A 25115-nucleotide genomic window follows, 5' to 3' on the forward strand; every position below is an offset into this window, starting at 1 on the left:
TGCAGGTTTTTTTTGGGGGGGGGGGGGGGGGTTGTATACAAGATCGAGGCTCGTGTAAGAGCTAACATTAATGACAAAAAAAACAAACGGACACATAAGACAAAATAAAGGGAGCGGGAGACAAGATGGGGAGAGAGGGTGAAGCACACAAGTACAACATTTGAGAGCAGGGGCATCGGGAGATCTGTGGGAGGGGGAGGGCTTGGGGGAAGGAGGCGTGGGAAGGGGGTGAGGGGTGGGAGAGGTAAAAAAAAAAACACATGGACACAGCGAGGACTTCCAGGAAAAAAGTCGGTATTTCAGAAAAGTGGATCTGGGGTGAATTAACAGGGGTAGAAACGATCAAGGTTTTGGATGGGGGAAGATAAGAGATGGTGGTGAACAGCTTGTTGACACCTTGTTGTCAGAGGTTTGCCACCTTGGTGTTGTAGACAACGTTTATGACAAATCCCCACATGAAAAAATCAAGGGGAGTTATGTCTGGTGATCGTGGGGGCCAGGTGGTTGGTCCATCTCAGCCAATCCAGCGACCTGGAAATTTTACATTCGTGATGTCTTGAATGACTAAGGTCCAATGAGGGGGAGTGCCGTCTTGTTAAAATGATATCGGGTTGCAGGTCTTGAATCTGTGGGAAGGGGAATCCTTCCAACATTTTCTTGTGAATTGTTGAGGTCACTGTATCCTCAGTAAAGAAAAACGGTCCCAACAAGCGGTCATGGAGAAGGCAACACCACACGTTGACCTTTGGACGGTCGCGTATGTGTTCAATGACCACGTGGTGGATTTCAGAGCCCCAGATCCTCACATTGTGCCAGTTGACCATCCCAGATCCATGATAGCAGGCTTCGTCTATGAACATGACCTTTTTCAGGTAGTCTTCGTCATCCTCCTTGCGACTGAGCATTTCCAAGGCAAACGCTTTGTGTTTGGGTCTGTCATTTGGTTTGATTTACTGCAGAATCTGCACCTTGTAGGCATAAAGCTTCAGTCTTATATGCAAAATCCTGTGTGCAGTGGTGATTGGTAGTCCCAGTTCTCTGGATGCAAATCCTGCATACAGTGGTGGTTGGTAGTCCCAGTTCTCTGGATGCAAAATCCTATGTACAGTGGTGGTTGGTAGTCCCAGTTCTCTGGATGCAAATCCTGCATACAGTGGTGGTTGGTAGTCCCAGTTCTCTGAATGCAAAATCCTGTGTTCAGTGGTGGTTGGTAGCCCAGTTCTCTGGATGCAAATCCTGCATACAGTGGTGGTTGGTAGTCCCAGTTCTCTGGATACAAAATCCTATGTACAGTGGTGGTTGGTAGTCCCAGTTCTCTGGATGCAAATCCTGCATACAGTGGTGGTTGGTAGTCCCAGTTCTCTGGATGCAAAATCCTGTGTTCAGTGGTGGTTGGTAGCCCAGTTCTCTGGATGCAAATCCTGCATACAGTGGTGGTTGGTAGTCCCAGTTCTCTGGATGCAAATTGTGTGCACAGTGGTGGTTGGTAGTGACAGTTCTCCATATGCACGTCAGATTGAATTTCTGGGACTTTGTTGAAAAGATTCACGCACTCGGTCAACGTCTGCTGCACTTGTGCTTGGTCGACCAGTCGGTACTTTTCTGTTTCTCATAACTTCCAGTCTCCTTAAACCTCTTGCACCACTATCTGAGTAGTACAAGAGGTACAAACCTCTTGTACCACCACTATCTGAGTGGTACAAGAGAATCTGCGATGGCAGATTGCTTCCATACCTTGTACGGAAATTACGCTGAACTTGCATGCCAAATCTTGCCTTGATGCATTTACATTTGATGCATTCAGCTTTCTCCTGTGGAGTCGCCATTTTATTTTACATTAAACCACCATAGCTGAATATATAGAAAACCTTATGAGTTTCTGTATCATATAAAACAAAGGGTATCATTGTATCATTTGTTGTACTAAATATATTAACAACCAAAGTTGGCCAGATCTTTTTGGAACACCCTGTATATCTGATCTATGACTCGATGTGAGTGAATATAATTTATGATGTCATAAGTCACATGGTATGGCAGCCATCTTGGATTAAAGGAAAAAATTTGGACATCAATTTCTCTGAAACAGCTCAACAAAAAAACAATTAATACTTGGCATATGTTATCAACTCCTCATGGGGTATATAGGGTTGTAACGATGACATCCTTGGTGAAGTGGTATTACAGCCATAACTAGTTGAAATTAAATATTTATCTGAAACTTCGTATATCTGATATATGACCCGATGTGAGTGAATAATTACATTTATTACTTTCCTAACCCATGCCAAAAAACGATGGGCCGCATTATAAGGTGCATGGATTATATGGGTATATGGGCCATTATAGCAGTGGGCTGTAATAGTAGCATGCTCAGTTAATGATGGTATTTTTGTTCAGAATGAATGTGCGAGGTGAGACGATGCACTCTACGAGTGCCATTCTAGTTATATTTTGGTCTTGTTTTGGTGGAGGAAAAGTACAATAACCAGAAATAGAAAAGTGTTAAAGAACATATAGAGCACTTGGCATCATCTTTATAGTCCCCATAAAACCTGTGATCCTAACTTTGTGTGCTGTAAAGCACCTTGGAGTGCCCCTGTGCCACACCGCTGCATCGTCGAGCATGGTGATCATCTCGTACCCTCCCAGGCTCCATGAATGCCTCTTCCTCCTCATCTTCCTCCAATATATCAGAGAGGTCAGAACCCCTGCTGCTCTCTGTCGTGTATCCTTCTGCTGCACCACTGGAGTAGCATGATGTGCCATGCTCCCCAACCCCATAACCAAAGGCGTCTTTATCTGTCGTGTCATTCTGTAGGTCATCGTACTCATCCGCCATTTCACAGACTGGCATGTCGTATTCCTCTGCTTCACGGAGTCCATAGCGCGGCTCTCGGTATTCTTCGGCCATGGCATTTAGTCGTGACTTCCTGTCGCCCTTAGTGTAGCACGTTTCACTGTTTTCACTCCCAGCAGGAAGGTAGTGCATCTGGGGCAAAACCGAAGGCAAGTCATGAAATTCCACTTGAGATTGATGTGTTCATGAACCTCACACAAATTCGCAAATACGAGCTTGATACTCAATTATCTGTGAGAAAATCAAATCATCTACATTCGCTCATATACATATTTGAAAGAAATTTTCACAAGGTTTTCACAACACTGAGCCAGCACCTGTGAAAGGCACAGTGAGCCCATACCATCAAAAATCCACAATTCCCAAAATCTTTCTAACACACTGCCTTTTGTATAAAACGCATTACATTTGATATGCAGAATAGTCAGCAAAATATTTAAAGCAAGGATCAAATTTTAACTTCATTATCACCACATCGATTGGTAAGCATGTCATCATGTTATCATGTCATAAAGAAAACAAGTAAATTGACTTTTGAACAAAGCTTTCAAACTCGGTATAAGCACCCATACTCCATCACAATCAGCATTCAAAATAGTTGATAGAGTTAATAAGGGCCAAGTGGCAGTAAACAATCGAGGCGACGTCACAGGAAGGCTTGGCAGTAGGCAGTAGGGCACGTGACTAAAATGCTGCAAGCACCTCATCTGCCACCAGCAGGTATTAGCTGGTGGACCTAATAAATCCCATAATGTCCTCTGTGAAGAGTCGCTGAGATATTGGTGGCACCCTTAAAAACTAACAAATTCCTGCTGTAACCTATAGAGGGTACTGTATCAGATGCATAGCCATGCTCCCAGAAAATGATATAACCTGTAGCCATATGCTGCACACTAAAGATGCAATGGGTAGAATTTCTACAGACAGCGTCAACAGAGGACATGGTGAACCTGCACACTTGAAAGGCAACATCAGCCTGCTCCATCAAAAAGCATGGCGAGCCTGTGCCCTCGGATGACACGGTGAGCCCACGCCCTCAGATGGCATGGTGAACCCGTGGCTTCAGATGGAACTGCGATCCCGCGCCATCGGTTGGGACTGTGAGCCCATACCCTCAGAAGGGAAGAGGAGCACGTGCCCTCAAAAGGTGCCCTCGGATGGGACGGCGAGCCAATACCTTCAGAAGGGAAGGCGAGAACGCGCCCACGAAAGGTGCCCTCAGATGGGATGGCGAGCCAATACCCTCAGAAGGGAAGGTGCGAACGCGCCCTCGAAAGGTGCCCTCGGATGGGACGGCGAGCCAATACCCTCAGAAGGGAAGGTGAGAACTCGCCCTCGAAAGGTGCCCTCGGATGGGACGGTGAGCCAATACCCTCAGAAGGGAAGGCGAGCATGCGCCCTCGAAAGGTGCCCTCGGATGGGGCGGCTAGCCCATACCCTCAGAAGGGAAGGTGAGCACACACCCTCGAAAGGTGCCCTCGGATGGGATGGTGAGTCAGTAATTTCAAAAGGGATAGCAAGCATGTCCTCAAAAGGTACATTGCATCCACGCCCTTGGAAGGCAGGACGAGCATTCGTGCTCAGAAGGTACAGCAAGCCCATGCCCACAAAAGGCACTGGGAGCACACACACTCAAAAGGATTTTGAAAGAGGACAACCTATTCCCAACCCTGCTATTCATCTCATCATACTCAATAATAAACCACATCCTCAGCTCTGATTGGTGGATGTTTGTGAAGGACATTTACTATCTAATTTATATGAAACGATGATTATGTTTACCATATTATTATTATTAACGTTTTAAAAAAATTATTATAACGAAGACGATGTTACTGTATGACTAAAACCGAAGCTAATTTCTAACTTCCGCGATAATTAGTATGCTTCTTATCGAGTCAATCAGTAAACATACACCACTTCAATCCAGGAACATTGCAATCACGACAAACAGATTGCATAATAATTATTACAAAAACAATACTTCTGTTAAGATATCTGGGATAATTTATCCGAAACGGCCAGAAGGTGAGGCATGGAGGCATGAAGCCTAAGGCCTATACGTACTGTGTCATTGGAAGATCCGTAACGCCAATGCTTTCGATATTTGATGATCATTTTAACAATCGGTTTGTTTGTGTTTCACACTGAATGAAAAACGTAAGGGTAGAGCATGGCGATTGTGATGTATGACAGGTTCAACGACATGTTCGGCATGAACGGCATATAAATCAAGATGTCGGAATGTGGAGAGTCAGCCGTGTGTGCCGGAATGTCATCAGACGTAATCACATCACCCCTGTCATGTGACCAGCTCCTCAGCTCTGATTGGTGTACGTTTGAACGGACGGACATACATACATACATACGGATGGACAAATACTGTTCCAGACGGCTTTTCCCTATGGGCTACGCCGTAAAAAGTACCTGCATGAAAAGGAGAACTAAAAGCAAGTATACTGAACATGACCTCACCCACCTGAGAAGCAATTTGGTTCGTGAGATGAGAAATGATCATGACGTGAAACAAGTGTGAACTGTGGAAAGATGGATTTACTGTCTACACGCAGTGAAAAGGAGATTAAAAAATTGTTCATTCACCAGACGACCTTTTGGATGGTCAGAAAGTAAAGTCCATGGACGAGGCTTTTACCTAGATGTATAGGCCAGACTCGACCCCTTTGATATACCAAATGCCAGGTGTGTTCTTTGTGACTGTATTGACGTCTATAGCTATTGTGCCCATGTTAAAGAGATGATTTATTCAAATCACTGTTATGCTTACAATCTGTTAACACCCATTAAGTTCGAGGGTCTCAATGTGTGTGCTGGAACTAGTAAAGCTGAGCTCAGTGTCCTTGATGTTCATATTAAGGATTTTGATTTTGTTTGTTTATCTGAAGCCAAAACTGACTCTTTTGAAGAGGATTTATTTACAATCTTTCACCCAGTGTTTACGGAGAAGTCTTCTCCTCACAAGTGTGGTGGGGTGCATGGTCTTTGTGTACTGGTAAAAGATATTCACTTTGACCATATTTCATTAATTGTGGACACCTGCTCAGAATTTTTTTTATGGCTGAAGGTCAACAAGGTGGCTTTTAGCCTTGAATCAATTTATTAGTGCTCTATATATTCCACATGATGGTTCTGTGTTCAATCACAATTTTGTTTTTATATCTTATTGAAGAAGACATTACCAACTTTGGTAGTAATTCTGACATACCCTTAATATTAATTGGTGACTTCAATTCAAGAACCAGTCTTTTAAATGACGATTGATATTGAAGAGTATGTTGCTATTGTTGCTGGTATTGATTATGTTAATAATGACCTATTCTAGAGTTGACAAAATATTGAACTGCTTGGGATCTAAAATGACAGATTTAATCTTGATACTTGGTAGTGAGGCACTTCCCCCAAGCTCAGTAGCCGTGTTAAGTGTTTGTCTCGTCAGTATGTCCGTGTGTGTGTGTGTGTGTGTTTGTGTGTGTGTGTGTGTGTGTGTGTGTGTGTTTGTGTGTGTGTCGGGCAGAGGGGGGGGGGGCACCACGTGACACAGGGCACCTGAAATATATATTTAATTGTGTCTTTCTTTTGCTTGCTTCAAAAAAGCTAGATTGAACTGCAAAACATGTTGTTTTACGGCTCGGTCAGATCCAGCCTTGGAGACGTTTTTCAACATTTTCTAAAGGGAGAAAGTTATGGGAATAGTTGCCATTTAACCTCGAGTAGAGTAGGATTTCATAATATATCCTTTGATTTGTATGTGCCTGGCTCAATATGTTTTACTGCCAAGTGTAACATGATTGAACTCCGTTGTGAGATCACATCCCTTGGCCTCGCGGGTTGTATAGATCAGGGCTTGGGGAACATCACTATATCTTACTCCCACAGCCTTGGCTTTAACATTGGCTCCACCACCGGATGGGACCATGGTGGGAGTTTTATGGAGCCCACTTTTTTCCTTTGTCTTCAGCGCAGCGTTTTTCTGTTATTCCATCTATAAAACAACTTGTCTTTTGCTGAGTTTTTAGTGCGGCTCGGACTCGCACTGCCTTGTGTGACAAGGCTCTGCGGTTTCCGGACATGCTCCACAATTGTGTTTGCCCGATTATTAAACCACACTTGCTGCTTCAAAGGTGCCTCTTCTTGAGTTTAAGGAGGAATCCCGTCAATCTGGTGTCAGAAGTGGGATACATCCAGCTACAGGTCGAGGAGGGCTCGCTCCTCAGGTTAGGAAGAGGCAAAAGGCCAGCGCTGGCAATAATAGGCTGAGGTAAGCATATTTGCACACCTAAATTTAAAGCCTCTTCCCTTCCCCTTGGATATGGCGAACCTCTATCGACTGTGCCTGAGCGTGTATCTCGAACCAAACTGAAGCAGAGCACCGGTGGGTTAACGAATCGAGTAAGGAGGGCGCCCGAGGTTAGGAGGGATAGCCCTCAGGTTAAGGCATACCCCGGCGTGGGAGTAGGTATAGTGACCCCGGCATGGGTGGATAACAATAAGTAATGGGAGGTAGACTAGACCCCGGCGTGGGTGGATAAGAAATAAGTAATAGGTATAAAGGCTAGACCCCGGCGTAGGCATTGATAAGAATAAGTTAAGCTAGGAAAATAAGGGAGAACCCCTTTAAGGAATCCCCACCCCTCCCAAGGCCTTCGTCCAGTCCCAGGATTGGGGGTACGCACATCCAGTGCGTTTTTTAAGGTGGGCATTGGGGAGAAAATGCGTACACGCAGGAGGGAGTTCTGACAATATGCTACAGGCAGCACAAGTATTAGCTCTTTCCGGACAAGAGATGAGGTTAGATCTGGAGAAGTAACAGGGAGGATTATAATGCACGAGGCGCATGAAATCCAGCTGTGAACACTCGAGCCGACGTGCAGGCAGGTCGCCATGGCGACGTGGTAACGGCCCTCGCGGGGAACCGCGAGGCGGGACGGAGGTAAGACGGGAATGCGGATATCCCATGCTGTGCACGGCATGAACGCATTCGGGTGGCCGAGGCAGGCGAGGGAGGATTATAACGAGCCAGAGACAATGATTAAAACAGTGATATGAAAAGAAAATGATGCAGCCAGGCGTTGTGGTTGCACCTTTGTGAACAACGCGAGTGATGAGATGGCTTGGAGTGATGTGTCGAGTGAGCACATGTACGTTGTGCGTTGAGTGGAAGTGGTGCTGCATTGTAGAGCATGCTTCCAAGGAGGGCTGTGGGATGCCAGAGTTGGAAGCGTTTTGTTTTGCATTTCGAGGGAGATATCGGTGATTTTAATATTTGGAAATATGAACCTTATGTGATTTTTGGAGAAGGATAAATTAAACTGGAAGAAGAAGAGCACAGGTACCAGGTAGGAGAAACCTGGTAGGCAGGAGAAGTGCTGAGGCAGGTGGAGCGCAGGAAACAGGACAGGTGAGCCTGAAGAGGGGATGAATAGGCTCACAGCAAGGGGCCAGGTAAGGTATTCACAGGTAGGAAGGATTGGGAATGGTTCTTGAAATATTGAGAACAAGATTGTACAAAGTGACGCATGTGCATGAATTTATGCTGTATGGTATGAAGGATGTGTACAAGTTGGTCGGATAGGCATGTTGTACACGACTCATTCAGGTCGATGTGCTCTGAATTTACGACTGTCAACAACGCTGGGTGTGCGCAGTGGTGTGGAATGCGAGCCATGTCGATGAGTACTGGCGACTTGTGTATTGTATATGTGTATTGGATGAGTATATCCCTGAGGCAGCTCACCCGAGTGATGAGGTTGTCACGTGGGATGTCATTGATTGCATTTTTGGGTCAGAGGTCAAGGGTGAGATATCCTGTTGTTGCAACCTGATCACATTGGGTATAAAAAAAACCCACCGTTTAGAGGCCATTTTTCCCCTCAAAGCGGGGGTTGGCCTTTTTCGGGAACCGTAGTTGTTGTTGTTTTTTGGTCCCCTTTTTGAAGCAATGTTTTACGGCCGGATGCCCTTCCTGACGCCAACCCTTTTTGTCGCCTTTTACGACAAACAGGGAATTACCAGTGAACTGGTACTCAATTGGTATTGGGTATGATGGAATGATATTATATGATGTAAAAGTAAAAATTAAATTGAGTAAATTTGGGGGCTAAGAAATAGATGGTGTCAGTTAGGATTTTTATTGAGATTCAATGTGGGATTCAGTCTGCTTGTGGGAAAATGGCAGCGGAAAAATGAGCCTGTATGGAGAGCATGTGTAGACAGGGTTTTAAAACATGTATTTAATTACATCCCCACACTACCAGCTCTCCAGATTTAGCATGGGAGTAAAAGTCAAAGATGATAGGCCGAGTCAACTGACTGGGTGTTAATTCAACGGCATGGCAGGGACTTGAACTGGGCCAACTTGGAATTGCGGAATGCGTTGGATAAAGGGAGATACTCAAGGACGGGAGCTCTGAGCTCTCTCGGTCGTCCTCCAGGTTGGAGGAAGCGGTTTCTTGGGAACGGTTACACTTGATGGGCTGCCGTTGCCATTTGCAACAGAAATTATGGCAGGAATGGGACTTTGTTCAGAATGCCAGCGATAACGCACCTGTGTCTGTCCCTGTGTGTGTGTGTCCGTGTCTGTCTGGCTTTCTGGCCGTCCATGGAGTCAGTTTCTGAAGGTGGTGTGAACGGTGTTGTTCATGGTGGAGGCCTTGTGTTAAAGTTAGGGCATGTTGCTAGGGATCTGGGTGGCTGCACGCGTGGTGGAGGTGTGGCTGGCACCTCGTGTGGTTGAAGGTTACAGTTTCACAGAAGGAGAGGGATGGACGGAGACGGGCGATGTTTTTCAGGTGAAAGAAGGCTGTCTTTGTGATTTGTTTAGTGTATTTGTCGAAGGAAATGGTTTGATCAAAGATGATGCCAAGATTCCGGATGTGAGGGGAGGTGGATACTGGGAAACCGTCAATGTTGAGGGCGAAGTGATGGGTTGATTTGGTGAGCGTTTGGGCCAATGATGATTATTTCAGATTTATCATAGTTAAGTTTGAGGAAGTTAATTTGAAGCCAGGATTTTATTTCAGTGATGCAGTTTGTCAGGATAGAGTGGGAGCAGTGGGGGATTTGCAGTTATTGATGGAGATGAACTGGTGTCTGTCAGAGAGGTAAGATTTGATCCAAGAGAGGGCAGTGCCGGTAATGTTAAAGGTGGTTTCAAGTCGGGTGAGGAGGATGGTGTGATTGATGGTGTCAAAGGCGGCACTGAGGTCGAGGAGGATGAGAAAGTTGAGGTTGCCGGTGTTAGAGGAGAGGAGAAGGTCCAATAAGTCTGTGGTGCGATTCCAAGGAGGGCTAATTCAGTGCTTTGAAGTGATTTACATCGGAATGCATCCCTTGGAGGACCACCAGCTGTTCCAGGGAGGAAAGGTGTGAAATAGTGACGTCATCTTCGCTGGAAATGTGGTTGGGAATGGGATGGCAGTGGGGAAGGAATTGTTGTTGTGGTATTGTGTACAATGTCATTGTAAGTCTGAAGAACATCGGGTGGCGAGTGCGGACATGTTAATTGGCCAGGATGTTGTGGAACTCTGTTTTATGTTATGGCCTAGTTGTTGATGACCAGACAGAAGACATATGAGAACTATTTTTATTTCAATAAAAAGATCAGGTTATTTTACTTTTATTATTTGTTTATTGGGATATTGGGAATATTCATAATATTGGGCAGCTATTGGGCCAGAGGCTAAAACAGGTGCCTACAACAGGTGCATGTGATGCTAAGAGAGGTATTAGAGGACATTGGATTGACTTTAAATTGAAATGAAAATTGAAAAGGTGGATTAGGAAAATGGGTTTGTTAAAATAATCATGGGAACAATGGCATCTGTGGGATGCAACAATTTTGTGCCATAATAGTGTATGGGAACCGTCATTTGGGAAGCGTCTTAAAATGGCAGTAGGTTTAGACAGGTATTGAAAAGGTTAGTACGTAAGCTGGCAAAGAGATTATACCAGTCTGAGGAAGTTGTGTCCTTTGGATGGGAGCTGGAGCCTTGTTGGGTTGGGCTTGTGGCTCGCCATTGTCTGTCTGCCAGCTATGGTGGCAAGAGGGAAGAGGGAGTAATGATGCTCTGGCCTCCTGCTTGGCAGAAGGTAATTGTGGTTATTGCTGGTTTCACCCCTGTCCAAAATTGAGCTCTCGGGAGCTGAAGTGTGAAAGATGGGGACGTTGTCTTGTGGACAATTTGTGAATGGCTAGCCAGACGCGCCTGGAAGGGGAAATGGTATCGATAACTCATGTGGGTTGTGTCTGAAGGCAAGGTTCGGGAGGAAGTGTGAAGAAGGTTGTTGGAAGTGCAAAGATGATAAAGGAAAGTCGGATCAGATGGATTATTTGGCAGTGACAAGTGAATCTGCAGGATTTGCTGAGAAGAAAGGGAGAAGGTTGGAAAATGTTGATGGTAAAGGCAGGGAATAAGAGAAAGTGGTTGTGGAATGTTGTTTTTGTGATAAGAAGGTGATACAAGTGGTTAGTTTGCACTGGGGGGAGAGTGCGCCAACGAATGGAAAGTTGTGAATTTGTTTTAATAACATTGTGTTAGATTGCTACAGGCAAGTTGACCCCAATCGAAGAGGTGGTTGGGTGCTAGTGCAGATTGGATCACGGCTCTGCAGATCAGGTGAACAGAACTCCACCAGCCGGTGACCAGGTGCTCGTGGAGCACCTCACCCACAAGGACCAAGGTGGATGGGACCGTTCCAGGTTCTCCTGACCACACCAACAGCGGTGTTTTGTGAGGGCAAGTCGTCCTAGGTACATGCCACGCATTGTAAGTTGGCCCTCCCTGCACCCACGGTCACTGAAGTCCCACCAACCACACCCATCGTCACACAGGATGGGGCAGGAGCTGCACCAACCGATACGCCATAGACATATAGGAATAATTACACTTGCACTGCTTTTTTTTAAACACCTCGCCAGCACCGCGCCCACCATGCCACACCTCAAGTGGGCGGACATGACATATGTGTCACGCTACCAGATTATTGTACCAGATGCGCTAATCATCTACTGCGTATAAACGCCGTTGAAAGGCCCGCGTGTTTCACCGTTTTCGCTTCCGGATTGATCGTTTATCAGCAATAAACTTCCGTAAATATACCTTTATTGGACACAGTTTCGTCTTATATTTCACCTATCGACGGAAAAATATATGATCTTTCATTCTATGACAGTGGCATTACCTGTTATGACCGTTGAAGCCTGAATTTTGCTTCGGACTTGACGGTCATTTTCCGTGATTCCGCGGCAACAGTCGCCTGGTGGCGCGCTAGTTGCTACACGTGTTTGTTTAGATAATGATTAATAATAATAATAATAATAATAATACATTTATTTTATATAGCGCTTTTCAAGAAGCCCAAAGGCGCTTTGACAGAGTACAAAAAAACAAGTGCAAAAAGACAAAAATCAATAGGTAAATAATCAAAGCAAAAGGAAGGAGAAAGAGCAGAGATAGTCAGGGGTTAAATGCTGTGGGTTAAATGTTGAATGCAATGTTGAACAGGTGGGTCTTGAATGATGTTTTGAATGTGGTGAGTGAGGAGGAGTCTCTGATGGTGTGAGGTAGTGAGTTCCAGAGGGTGGGAGCAGCGATGGAGAAGGCCCTGTCCCCCCAGGATCTGAATTTGGTCCGCATGGGGGGGGGGGGGGGTCAGGAGGTTGGTACCAGCAGAGCGGAGGTTGCGGGTGGGAGTGTGTCTGGAGAGAAGGTCAGTCAGGTAGGATGGGGCCAGGTTAAGGAGGGCTTTGTAGGTCAAGAGGAGGATTTTGTACTGGATTCTCTGGGGGATGGGGAGCCACTGAAGCTTGTAAAGGACGGGGGTGATGTGGTCACGGGTCCGGGAATGGGTGAGTAGACGGGCAGCAGAGTTCTGAATGTATTGGAGTTTATTGGTGATTATTGAGGGTGAACCAAAGAGGGGGCTGTTGCAGTAGTCCAGACGGGAGGTGATGAAGGCGTGGATGAGGGTTTCTGCAGCCGTGGAGGAGAGGGATGGACGGAGACGGGCGATGTTTTTCAGGTGAAAGAAGGCTGTCTTTGTGATCTGTTTAGTGTATTTGTCGAAGGAGAGGGTTTGGTCAAAGATGATGCCAAGATTCCGGATGTGAGGGGAGGTGGATACTGGGAAACCGTCGATGTTGAGGGCAAAGTTGAGGGCAAAGTTAATGATACTGATAATGAATAATACTGTTACGTGACTGATAATGGTTGAGACAGTCATCATAGTTTGTGCAATTGATAAGACCTGTACATGCTGCTCAGTGCTGTGCATCCAGTGTGCATGATATTTTATTCATATACTGGACAAAGAATATCGTTTACTGAACAATGCTGTACTTGTATGTACTTTGTGAATTAGGCTCACAAGATATATGACTTGACCTTTGAATCACACTTCTGGCTGCCAACTTAATATCCCGTGGGGTTTTCAAGTGTAAGTAGTATGATGCCACATGCATTTCTTGTCCTTCATGGATAAGTCAAGCCTAGTGTACATACAACAACAACAACATGCATTTTAAAGGCCATTTTCCCTACAAGAGCGGGGGTTAGCCTTGCGGTCCCCATGACAATCTTCTCCATCTTGCCCTATTTTCTGCATCTCTCCTTGTTAACACCCTTGCCCGCATTTCTTCTTCCACCATCTTTGGCCAAGTCTTTCTCGGTCTTCCCCGTCCTCTACTTGCTTCTACATTCATTTCCATCACTCTTCTCAACCAGTTCCTTTCATCCTTCCTCAACGCATGACCAAACCATCTCAACCTGTTCCTCTTCATAACATCGATCACAGGCTCTATTCCCATCATTTTTCGCAATTCATCATTTGTCTTCCTCTCTCTCAACGATACTCCGCACATCCATCGAACCATTCGCATTTCCACCCTTTCCAACCTTCGTTGCTGCTCTACGTTCATTACCCATGTCTCGCTCCCATAAATCATAACACTTCTCACACATGCAGCATACACCTTTCCCTTCAGCTTCAACGACACTCCCATCATCAGCACGCCACTCAGTTCCCGAAGCTTCTTCCATGCACATCTCACTCTAGCAACCGTTGCCGAGTCTGATGCACCTTCTCCATTCAGCATGTCTCCGAGGTAGCAAAATGTTTTCACACCTTCCAGCTTCACGCCGTCTCCAAGATCCAACTCAACATTTCCTCCATCTGCAGCTCCCTCTGTGCACACCTTACATTTGAATGTAGCTGCCACACTGGTTAATGACCCTCTCAGACCACTACATTTTTGATGAACCCACTCAGCGCACATTGTACATTGAATGGAGTTCACTCCGACACCCTTCCTACACACAGCACAGGGCCACTTCCGAGTTCTTTCCACCTCACCACATGCTTTACCACTTGCCATCACCTTCGTCTTTCTGATATTCACCTTCAGACCTTTTGTCTCCATACATTCCTTCCACTTGTTCATCTTTTCCTTCAGTCCATCCATACTTTCCGCAATCAACACCAGATCATCTGCATACAACAACTCCCACGGTAAACCCTCCTTTACGTTCTGAGCCAGCACCTCCATCACAGCTACAAATAGTAGTGCACTTAGTACCGACCCCTGATGCACTCCCACCTTCACCTCAAACTCACCACTGTTCCCGTCCTTCGTCCTTACAGCTGTGCGCGCTCTTTTGTACATTGCCATCACTATTCTGATCAACCATTCCTCCACTCCTAACTTCCTCAATGCCCATGTCAATACTTTGCGTGGAACCCTATCCAATGCTTTCTCCAGATCAACAAACCCAAGAAACAACTTCTTCCTCTTCTCCATGTACTTCTCCTGCATCTGCCTCACAATGAAAAGCGCGTCTGTCGTTCCTCTTCCTGGCATAAATCCAAACTGCATTTTGTCGATATTCACTTTCTTCCTTATCCTCCTCTCCAACACCTTTTCCAATACCTTCATTCCATGCTCCAATAACTTTATCGCTCGATACGAGCCACACTCCAGAGGGCCACCTTTCCCCTTGTATAGAGGGACGAGGGTACTCAGTTCCCAATCCACTGGAATGCGGCCTTCTTTCACCACAAGATTACAGATCTCTGTCATTCTCTTCACACCCCAACTTCCTGCTGCCTTCAACATATCTCCCACAACTCCCGCCGGCCCTCCCGCTTTTCTACCCTTCATTGCTTTTATCGCTTCCTCCACTTCCTTCTCAGTTACCTTCTCTGCCGGTCCTAAAACTGGGTTACTCTCTATGTTGCCATCCCATTCATTCTCTGTATTCAACAGCATTTCCATATATCTTTTCCATCTTCCTTTAATTCCATCTGGGTCAACAACGATTTGTCCCACTTCATCCTTCAAGCAACTCACCCCCATCACACCACACCTCTCTTTCGCTATCTGCTTTGCAATCCTGAATACTGCTTTCTGACCCTCTTCCGAATCCAAGCGTTCTCTGAACATTTTCCTACATGCCTCCTGCGCCTTTGCTACCTCTTTCTTTGCAGCCTTCCTGGCTGCCTTATAACTTTCATGCTCTGCTGTTTCTGCTCCCGTACCCTTCGCCTTCTGCCACTCCTTGAACTTCTTCCTCTTCTCGTCAATCCTCTTTCCAACTTCATCATCCCACCACCATGTTTCCGAGTGCCTCGGTGGTCCTTTTGTCCATCCACATACCTCACCAACGGCTCCCAACAGACTAGCTTTCATTGACATCCAACCACTTTCAAGCTCAACCACATCATCCTCGACCCTACTCAGCCTCTCTTTTAATGCCTCCCTTACTGTCACCTCTTTCAACCTCCACACCTTCATTCTCTGTTGGTACTTCACCCGCCGAGCTCTCCTCGCACCTTTCACCCTTATGTCGCAGACAACCAAGTGGTGCTGTGAAACAGCCTCCTCCCCCGGGATCACCTTTGTGTCCCGGAGGTGCCCCCTATCTCGCCTACGCACCATCAGGTAGTTCACGGTTGACTAGTCTTGTACATACGTCTTGTAAATGGGGCTTCACCAAACATGTGTGTGAAAATTCTATACATGTAGGCCTACTCGTCATTTTGCCTTGATATTTTGGCATGACAGCTTGGGCTAGCGTACAGATGGCGGGCGATGATTTACAGTATTTGTGTACAGTTGCAATGCAGATTATGCTTGAAGATTCAATGCAGATTATGCTGTACATAATAAATACAGCAGTATTCAAAGAAACATGTGCGTGTTTGTTTCCCATAAATTCCAATTAAATCAGTGCTGGTCACAACTTATTTGCTTGGAAAAATGTGAAAAATACAGAATATTGGCAAGGTGCTAAAAAAATAATTGGCACTCGGCCAATAACTCTTATGGTACTTTTATTTACTTTACTTGTCCAACATCATGCTTGAAAAAAACCTTTAAACCCTAGAAATTGATTCTGATTGTAAATTACTGGTTGGTATTTTTTGCAAAATTTTCTAGATTTCCTGGCATGAAAAGTTGAAAAACTTGACATTTTGGGGAACACATGAATATTTTAAAAATTTTTTAATGAATTTGTAATTGCCCAATTATGACCAACCCTGCTATTTTATGAAGGTACAGGGTTGGTACTTTAATGCTGCAGGTATAACTTGAAATCCATAATTTGAGCATCTGGTACAAGAATCTGGTAGCGTGACACATATGTTGAAGGATTATATGACAACCTAACCTCTAAGTCTCACATCCACTATCAAAGCGCTACCTGGGGCCAGAAGATAAATGTACCATGTTGTCTAATACCATCAAAGGACCCCCCGTGGATTTATATAGTATGGAGGGCTGTAATGGCAAATTCAAACGGAACGAAGTCAACACAAGTTGCCCTCTCTCGTCAGAGGCAAGTAAAATGGGGAGGAAAGTTTGGACCGACAGCAAGTTCCGCCAATGCAGGATTCGAATGGGGAAAAGGCTCGAACAATTTAACCACGCACGCTTTACAAAACAGAAATACCACCCTGATATTAATATGTGAAGTTACGACCATACAATTATTGACTTCCCGGCCACCATGCGTCACACACATAGTGACACCACGGGCCCCAATAGTGGTAAGGAAGAGGACAGAGGGAAAGGAAAAAGCCAACAGTGTATGGTCCGGGATAGCAGCCTGGTTCCGGGGATGGATGGGAATCATAGTAAAATGGCTGTTGACAGGCCTGGCCATAATCGTATGAATCGTACTCACCCTTGTCATAATAAAGGCCTTGATCATGGTGTGTGTGAGAAAATGTTTCACAGGATGGACCACACCAACTGCTGCTATCGAGATGGTCCTCTCGCCACATGGAAAGGACCCAAAGGCCTTCGGCGAACCGGCCAATTCTGTCATTTTGTGGCAAGATTCGAACACCCACAGCTGGATCGTCGACCTAGATGACTCATGGCAGGAGGATATGGATACCAATGACCATGCCGATCCTGACTGGAATTCCTTTGATTTTAGTAGTAGAGGTTCTTTTAAGAGCTATTATGCAAACAGCGAGGACGAAAAGACGAATGAATGTCCAGGGGTACCACCATTTGTAAAGAACATTTTTGGGTTACCCCCTCTGTACAAGTCACCCGACACCACGGATACTGACGCTGATTCAGATAATGAGAAGGAGATTTGTGATGATGGATGTGCCACCTTCTCTCCCGCAGAACAATCACATGTACAAGTCTTGATGGCATTGGATGTCGATTGTTTGCCCTGATTCGCGAGGATCGCACCTGCATAAGGAGCGCCCCTCATCAGGCCGGCGACTGAGTCGCACCTACGCTGCCGGAAGTGGGCTCGGAACCCGGCCGGGCCTCAGCTATCTCCGAACCAGGTGTCTTCGTCGCGAATTACGGCTAACAATATGCGTTAAATGTCGGATAGCCACAACCAGGGGCCGGTATCCCTCCCAGAGCATGCGTGACGCATTGCGCGCCTGGCATGTGACTGGGGGGCACTGGCCGCTGGGGTTTATATTGTCTTTTTCGAGGTGTTGTCTCAAAGACAAAAGGGAGATAATTGTCGGGCAGAGGGGGGGGGGGGGGGGCACCACGTGACACAGGGCACCTGAAATATATATTTAATTGTGTCTTTCTTTTGCTTGCTTCAAAAAAGCTAGATTGAACTGCAAAACATGTTGTTTTACGGCTCGGTCAGATCCAGCCTTGGAGACGTTTTGCAACATTTTCTAAAGGGAGAAAGTTATGGGAATAGTTGCCATTTAACCTCGAGTAGAGTAGGATTTCATAATATATCCTTTGATTTGTATGTGCCTGGCTCAATATGTTTTACTGCCAAGTGTAACATGATTGAACTCCGTTGTGAGATCACATCCCTTGGCCTCGCGGGTTGTATAGATCAGGGCTTGGGGAACATCACAATATCTTACTCCCACAGCCTTCGCTTTAACTTTGGCTCCAACACCGGATGGGACCATGGTGGGAGTTTTATGGAGCCCACATTTTCCTTTGTCTTCAGCGCAGCGTTTTTCTGTTATTCCATCTATAAAACAACTTGTCTTTTGCTGAGTTTTTAATGCGGCTCGGACTCGCACTGCCTTGTGTGACAAGGCTCTGCGGTTTCCGGACGTGCTCCACAATTGTGTTTGCTCGATTATTAAACCACACTTGCTGCTTCAAAGGTGCCTCTTCTTGAGTTTAAGGAGGAATCCCGTCATGTGTGTGTGTGTGTGTGTGTGTTAGCTCTATTACAAGCCTGAACCCAAGTGAAAAAACAGGGGAAATACCCCTGGCGCTCACCTGGTGGAATAAACAGTATACTGCACCGGCTAAAGGTATTTTAAACCAATTTCAATGGATGCTAGAAGACAGGGCAGCATGTACAATCATACTAACATAATCGTAAGACTTTAAACAAACAAACAAACAAACAAAAAAAACCTATTTTGGGGGAAATGTTTTATATATATATGGAAACAACATATAAATTTATATATATATATATATAGAAATAACATAGAAATTTATATATATATAGAAACATCATATAGAATTTTTTTATATATATAGAAACAACATATATAATTTTTTCTAATGCTGTGAACAAACATTGATACATCACAGATGATTAAGGTTGTGGTGAAGTTTCATAAAAATCGTGTGTGTCGTTTCAGAGAAAAATGCAAATTCCTATTTTTGGGGGGTCAAACCTGGATGCACTTTCACCCCGGTAGACCCCCTTAGACCCTGCTTTTATTTAATGCCATGAACAAACTTTAGTCACAACACAACAAATATCATTTGTGCCAAATTTGGTCGCAATCCCTTCAGCAGTTTTGGAGAAGAAGTTTCAAGTGTTTATGGACGGACAGACGGACGGACAGACGGGCCGACGACACGCCATCGCATAAGCTCCCCTGAACTTCGTTCCAGGTGAGCTAAAAATAATTATTAACAATAATGGTTACGAAACGATGGAACTATGAAAGAGTCTTGATTTGAAGATTGAAGATTTGAAGATTTGAAGACTTCCGCTTCCGGTTCCTCGGGCGAGGTTGTTGTCCGTCGGAGCTCCTCCACGTCATCTATACCATAAGATAACCGTTTGTCCGTCTGTGTGTGTCACCATTTTTCTCAGTGATGGCTGAACGGATATTCATCAAACTTTTAGAGGTTCATCAGTGGGTACCAGGGAGTGGTTAGGACTAAAAAAAAGAAAACTGAAAAAAAACAAAGTTGGTTTTTTTTGGATTAAAAAAATTAATCGCTTTATTGTGCCTGAGCCTTTGTAGCTATATGGAAGGTAACATTAAATTATCCCCGATTAGTGTGAGGACTTGCATATCTGGTCACTGAATTCAAACACCAAGTATATTTTAGGGAAACACAGGCCAAAAGGTCAACATAGGCCGAATTTCCAAAATCACCAATTTTCATTTGATTGACTTTAAATTCTAAGAGGATTTACCTATATGGTCACTGAATTCAACCACCAACTATTTTTGAGGTCAACATCGGCCAAAAGGTCAACATAGGCCAAGTTTTTAAAATCCTCAATTTTCATCCGATTGACTTGAAAATTGAACAGTATTTGCACATTGAGTCACTAAATAGGGAAACTAACTATTTTTGAGGTCAAAAGGTCAAAGGTCAACTCAAGGTCAACCTTCCAAAATCATCATTTTTCAACTGAAAAATCGTCACTTTTCTTCTTGTTTACCCGAGCTTTGATCAAGATTGTCAATTTTAATCTTGATGAAATGGACAATTTGCTGTATCAATGGAATTTTTTTTCTTGGGGGTGGGGGGTGGATTTTGCAAGTATCGTGCTCTGCATGACGTCTTCTTGTTTGTTTGTTTGTCCAGGTGATATCTCTCTCAGCCATCCTTTGGGCTCGGAAGCTGAAATTTGGGCACAATAGTGAGCAAGTACTTTGTAAAAAACAATATTTATTGTTTTTTGATTAATCAATTAATTGATGAGTTCTTAATTACTCTCGATTAATTAAGTACTTATACATTTTCTTTCTCTTCTGGGCATTATCTCAGGCACCCTTTGAGCTAGGAAGCTGATATTCAGGCATGACAGTCACCAAGTGATGTGGCTATAAAGGTTATATTTTGGATTTATTGATTAATCAACTAATCGATCAATTAATTATTTATCGATTAGTCAATTACTTATTTATTTTTTCAATTAATGGCTTATTTAATTATTTTCTCAAAAAGTTACAGCCTCAGTTGAAGCACTCACTGGTGGTTTAGGTATGCTATTAGCCAATAAATTAAGAAAATATTTTATGATCAGTTTTATTGATTTTAATTATGCAATTAATCAATCAATTATTGTACAACCCTCCCTCCCAATACAGGTTTAGTGGTTAGGGTGCCGGCTTGGGATCTTAGGATCATGGGTTTGAATCCTGGTCGATCTCTGAATTAACGCCAAGGGGGTTGACTCAGCCTATCATCCTTCCGAGGTCGGCAAATTGAGTACCAGTTCACTGGTAATTCCCTGTGTGTCGCAAGAGGCGACTAACAGGATTGGCGGCAGGAACGGCATCCGGCTGTAAAACATTGCTTCAAAAAAAGGGGACCACGGTGCCCAAAAAAGGCCAATCCCCGCTCTGCAGGGAAAAATGGCCTCTAATGGTGGTTCTTTTTTTTTGTTCCTCCTTCCCAATACAGTCTCTATGAGCTGCACGGCGACATTGCCGGGCGCCGAAGGCACCTCGGCAATGCCGCGCTGGAGGATATTTATTTATTTGGCATGGGGGTGGTGTACTTTGAATGTATCTGTACTTGTTCTTGTGTTTTCTTTGCTCTCATGCCCTGAAAGGGGTTGTTGAAAGGTCAATAAAATTCGATTCAATATTCTGAATTCGGTGGTGAGGCAGTTGCTTTAACAACTTCCATATCTCCTCCTGGAAAGCAAATCCAACCAAAGTCAAACTCTGATCATTCCACAAAGCCCAGAACAAGTGTGTGTCTACTCTCAGGAGAACCAGAAAACAACATCTGTCCAATCTCAAGAAAGACCTTTCAAACTATTGAAATATTGTTCAGCAATTGAGAAGAATTCTGATATTAACACTTTCTGGAGCATTAATTCTGCTTTGGAGTTGTTAGATAGGATTAGATGCCTCAATATCAAGTCATTTGAGGTTTTTGATTTTTTGACTATATATACAAATTTGGATTTAGCACTGGTAAGGAATTCACTCTTCAAAGTAATTGACAAGGTGTTTAACTCTTTTAATCGGTTTTTATGTGTCAGGTTTGACAGAGCGTGCTTTTCTAAAAAGAAATACTCAAGTTTTCATTGTTTTGAAAAACAGAAGTTTAAGGATGCTGTCAATTTAAATTTTTTAAATACTTTTGTGTCCTTTTGTGGGATAATGTTTCAACAAGTTAACGATACTCCCACGGGTGAGAATTTCAGTCTCCTAATAGCGGATATTTTTCTTATTTTCTGTGAATTTTTAATTATACAGAAACGGATGAAGGAGAAACAATTTGGACAAGCAAAAATATTGTGTCATATGTGTTGTTACATACATGATATCTGTGTGGTTAACTATCATTTTTTGGATATTTGTGTGGTTAACTATAATTTTTGGGATAACTGTGTGGTTAACAATAATTTTTTTGATAACTGTGGTTAACTCCAATGTTTTTGATACTTGTGTGGTTAACTATAATTTATTTGATGATATTTGTGTGGTTAACCATAATATTTTTTGATGATATTTGTGTGGTTAATGATAATATTTTTGGATGATATTAGTGTGGTTAACCATAATATTTTTTGATGATATTCGTGTGGTTAACCATAATATTTTTTGATATTTGTGTGGTGAACCATCATATTTTTGATTCTATTTGTGTTGTTAACCATAATATATTTGATATTTATGTGGTTAACCACAATTTTGTTTGATATTTGTGTGGTTAACCATAATATTTTTGGATGATATTTGTGTGGCTAACCATAATATTTTTTGATGATATTTGTGTGGTTAACCATAATATTTTTGATGATATTTGTGTGGTTAACCATCATGTTTTTTTAATATTTGTGTGGCTAACCACAATATTTTTTGATGATATTTGTGTGGTTAAACATAATATTTTTTGATAACATGTATGATTAACCATAATATTTTTTGATATTTGTGTGGATAACCATAATATTTTTTGATGATATTTGTGTGGTTAACCATAATATTTTTGATGATATTTGCATGGTTAACCATAATATTTTTGATGATATTTGCATGGTTAACCATAATATTTTTGATGATATTTGCATGGTTAACCGTAATATTTTTGATGATATTTGCGTGGTTAACCATAATATTTGTGATGATATTTGTGTGGTTAACCATAATATTTTTGATGATATTTGTAGTTAACCATAATATTTTTTTATATTTGTGTGGATAACCATAATATTTGTGATGATATTTGTGTGGTTAACCATAATATTTTTGATATTTGCGTGGTTAACCACAATATTTTTGATGATATTTGTGTGGTTAACCATAATATTTTTTGATATTTGTGTGGATAACCATAATATTTGTGATGATATTTGTGTGGTTAACCATATTTTTTGATGATATTTGTGTGGTTAATCATAATATTTTTTGATGATATTTGTGTGGTTAACCATAATATTTTTTGATATTTGTGTGGTTAACCATCATATTTTTTGATTATATTTGTGTGGTTAACCATAATATATTTGATGATATTTATGTGGTTAACCACAATCTTGTTTGATGATATTTGTGTGGTTAACCATAATCTTTTTGGATGATATTTGTGGATAACCACAATATTTTTTGATGATATTTGTGTGGTTAAACATAATATTTTTTGATGACATGTGTGATTAACCATAATATTTTTTGGTGATATTTGTGTGGTTAACCATAATATTTTTTGATGTTTGTGTGGATAACCATAATATTTGTGATGATATTTGTGTGGTTAACCATAATATTTTTGATGATATTTGCGTGGTTAACCATAATATTTTTGATGATATTTGCGTGGTTAACCATCATATTTTTTGATGATACTTGTGTGGTTAACCATAATATTCTTCTGATGATATTTGTGTGGTTAACCATAAGATTTTTTTGATTGGCTGCTTTACAAGATTTATCCAGATATTCCGGATTGCAAACAAGAGTAGTAATGATTGTACTGTTGCTGTATAGCTGGACGTGTTAGTTAGAGTTGGACAGAATGGCTTTAGTGCGAGTGTGTATCATAAAGTTGATGATTTCAGCTTCCCTGTAGTCTTGTACACCTTTCCAGGTGGCAATGTACTGTCCTGCCCATGGCCGATGAAGATGATATTTGTGTGGTTCAACGAATAGCCGAAACGACCTTTAACTCCAAGGTATATTTCAAACCATGGCGGGATTGTCTTTGGTGCACGCGGGAAAGGCCCAAAGCCTTATCTAATCGGGAACACACGGGGTTAGTCTGAACTCACAGAACAAAGAAACGAAATAAGACAAGAAATTGAAAGTCAACAAATAATGATTTAATGAAAATAATGCCCAAGCTGGCCAATGTGGTGAGCACTTGCTGCCAACTCCGCCATTCCAAGGCCTCGGACCTGGGAGGCATGGTCACATTGCGTGGCATCCCCAGCAACATCCCCTGCACCTCCTCACAAATTCGGCATGGAATTGTTGCCAGGAGGTGGTGTCACTGGCTTCATCAAGGTGCAGATGCACCTGCAGCGACCGGTATCCGTAGCGGGTACCGTCGGCACGGCCGTGAGCTCTCCTTCGCTGAATGACACCAGTCAACGAACCACGTTCTACCTCCCACGCAGTACCGAGAAGCAGGTTCATTTGAGCAACTCGAACATGGCATGCGATTTCTGCACAAGTTCCACTTCGCCCATGGAGTCCAGACCAGCAGGCCGAATGGTGTGAAAGTGTTGCTCTCACTGGCCGGTAATGTGAGGCAGAAGATTTGTTTGAAAAAAATAATTCTACCTGTGCTGTGCATTCTGGTGTACGTTGCCGTGGGAGGGGTATAGTACATTTTGATTGTTGAAGTTATCCACATAATTACATATGCGTCTGGCATCTTGGGGTGACTGTTGGCAGTAGTCTGTGTAATCTGGGTGAATAAAGGTAGTGGCCCATCTGCCGTGTGTTAATAATAATTATCAGCCATGGTCAGTTGAATGTACCAATTGCTCAGAGGGATGTGAATGCCTGAGACATTGGATCTTCGAGAGAGCTGGTGTTAGTCAGCATTGGGTCGGATTTGGGGAGATTGGTGTCGTTTGGGGTAGATGGGGCCTGTGTTCTGTGTGATGTTGGATGAAATGCATTAGCAAAATTTACTCTGGGGGACAAAGGATTTCTTTGGCATTTCATTGTGAGTCATTCCATAATTCAGGTGAGTTGCTTGTTTGCATTTCATAATTCGTGCCAGGCTGAATGGAATGGATATCTGTGGAACATCTGGAGACAATCTCGCTAGATGGGGCCTTAGATTTTGTCTGTCTGTTTGTCTGTTTGTCTGTGACACTGGACCCTCAGATAATTTTTTGTGAGACAAAATGCGGACAAAACCCTCTTAGTTCCCCTTTGTATTTCAGAATTGGTCACCCCACTGTGAAAACTTGTGGACATGTTTGATGTGTCTCAAAAGTTTGTGGACAGATGTGGACGAAATTTGGTGGACAGACTAGGATGTGACAAGTCTATTCCATTTTAGTGAGGATGATGATGCAAATTGGGATATCTGTTAATTCTTAATTTTCAA

General features: G+C 43.3%; 1 protein-coding gene across 12 annotated transcripts in view; it reads right to left on the reverse strand.

Moving 5' to 3' along the window:
* The window catches only part of RIMBP2 (RIMS binding protein 2), a 716511-nt gene that overhangs the window by 226640 nt on the left and 464756 nt on the right, over nt 1-25115 (reverse strand). For all 12 annotated transcript variants that reach the window (XM_068119472.2, XM_068119471.2, XM_068119470.2 and 9 more), the window contains one exon: nt 2588-2992. In XM_068119472.2, the coding sequence (XP_067975573.2) occupies nt 2588-2992 (405 nt within the window). The remainder of the gene's footprint in view (nt 1-2587; nt 2993-25115) is intronic.

This window comes from Myxine glutinosa, chromosome 6 (genome assembly GCF_964187855.1).
Source record: "Myxine glutinosa chromosome 6, kmMyxGlut1.1, whole genome shotgun sequence".
NCBI classification, from domain to species: domain Eukaryota; kingdom Metazoa; phylum Chordata; class Myxini; order Myxiniformes; family Myxinidae; genus Myxine; species Myxine glutinosa.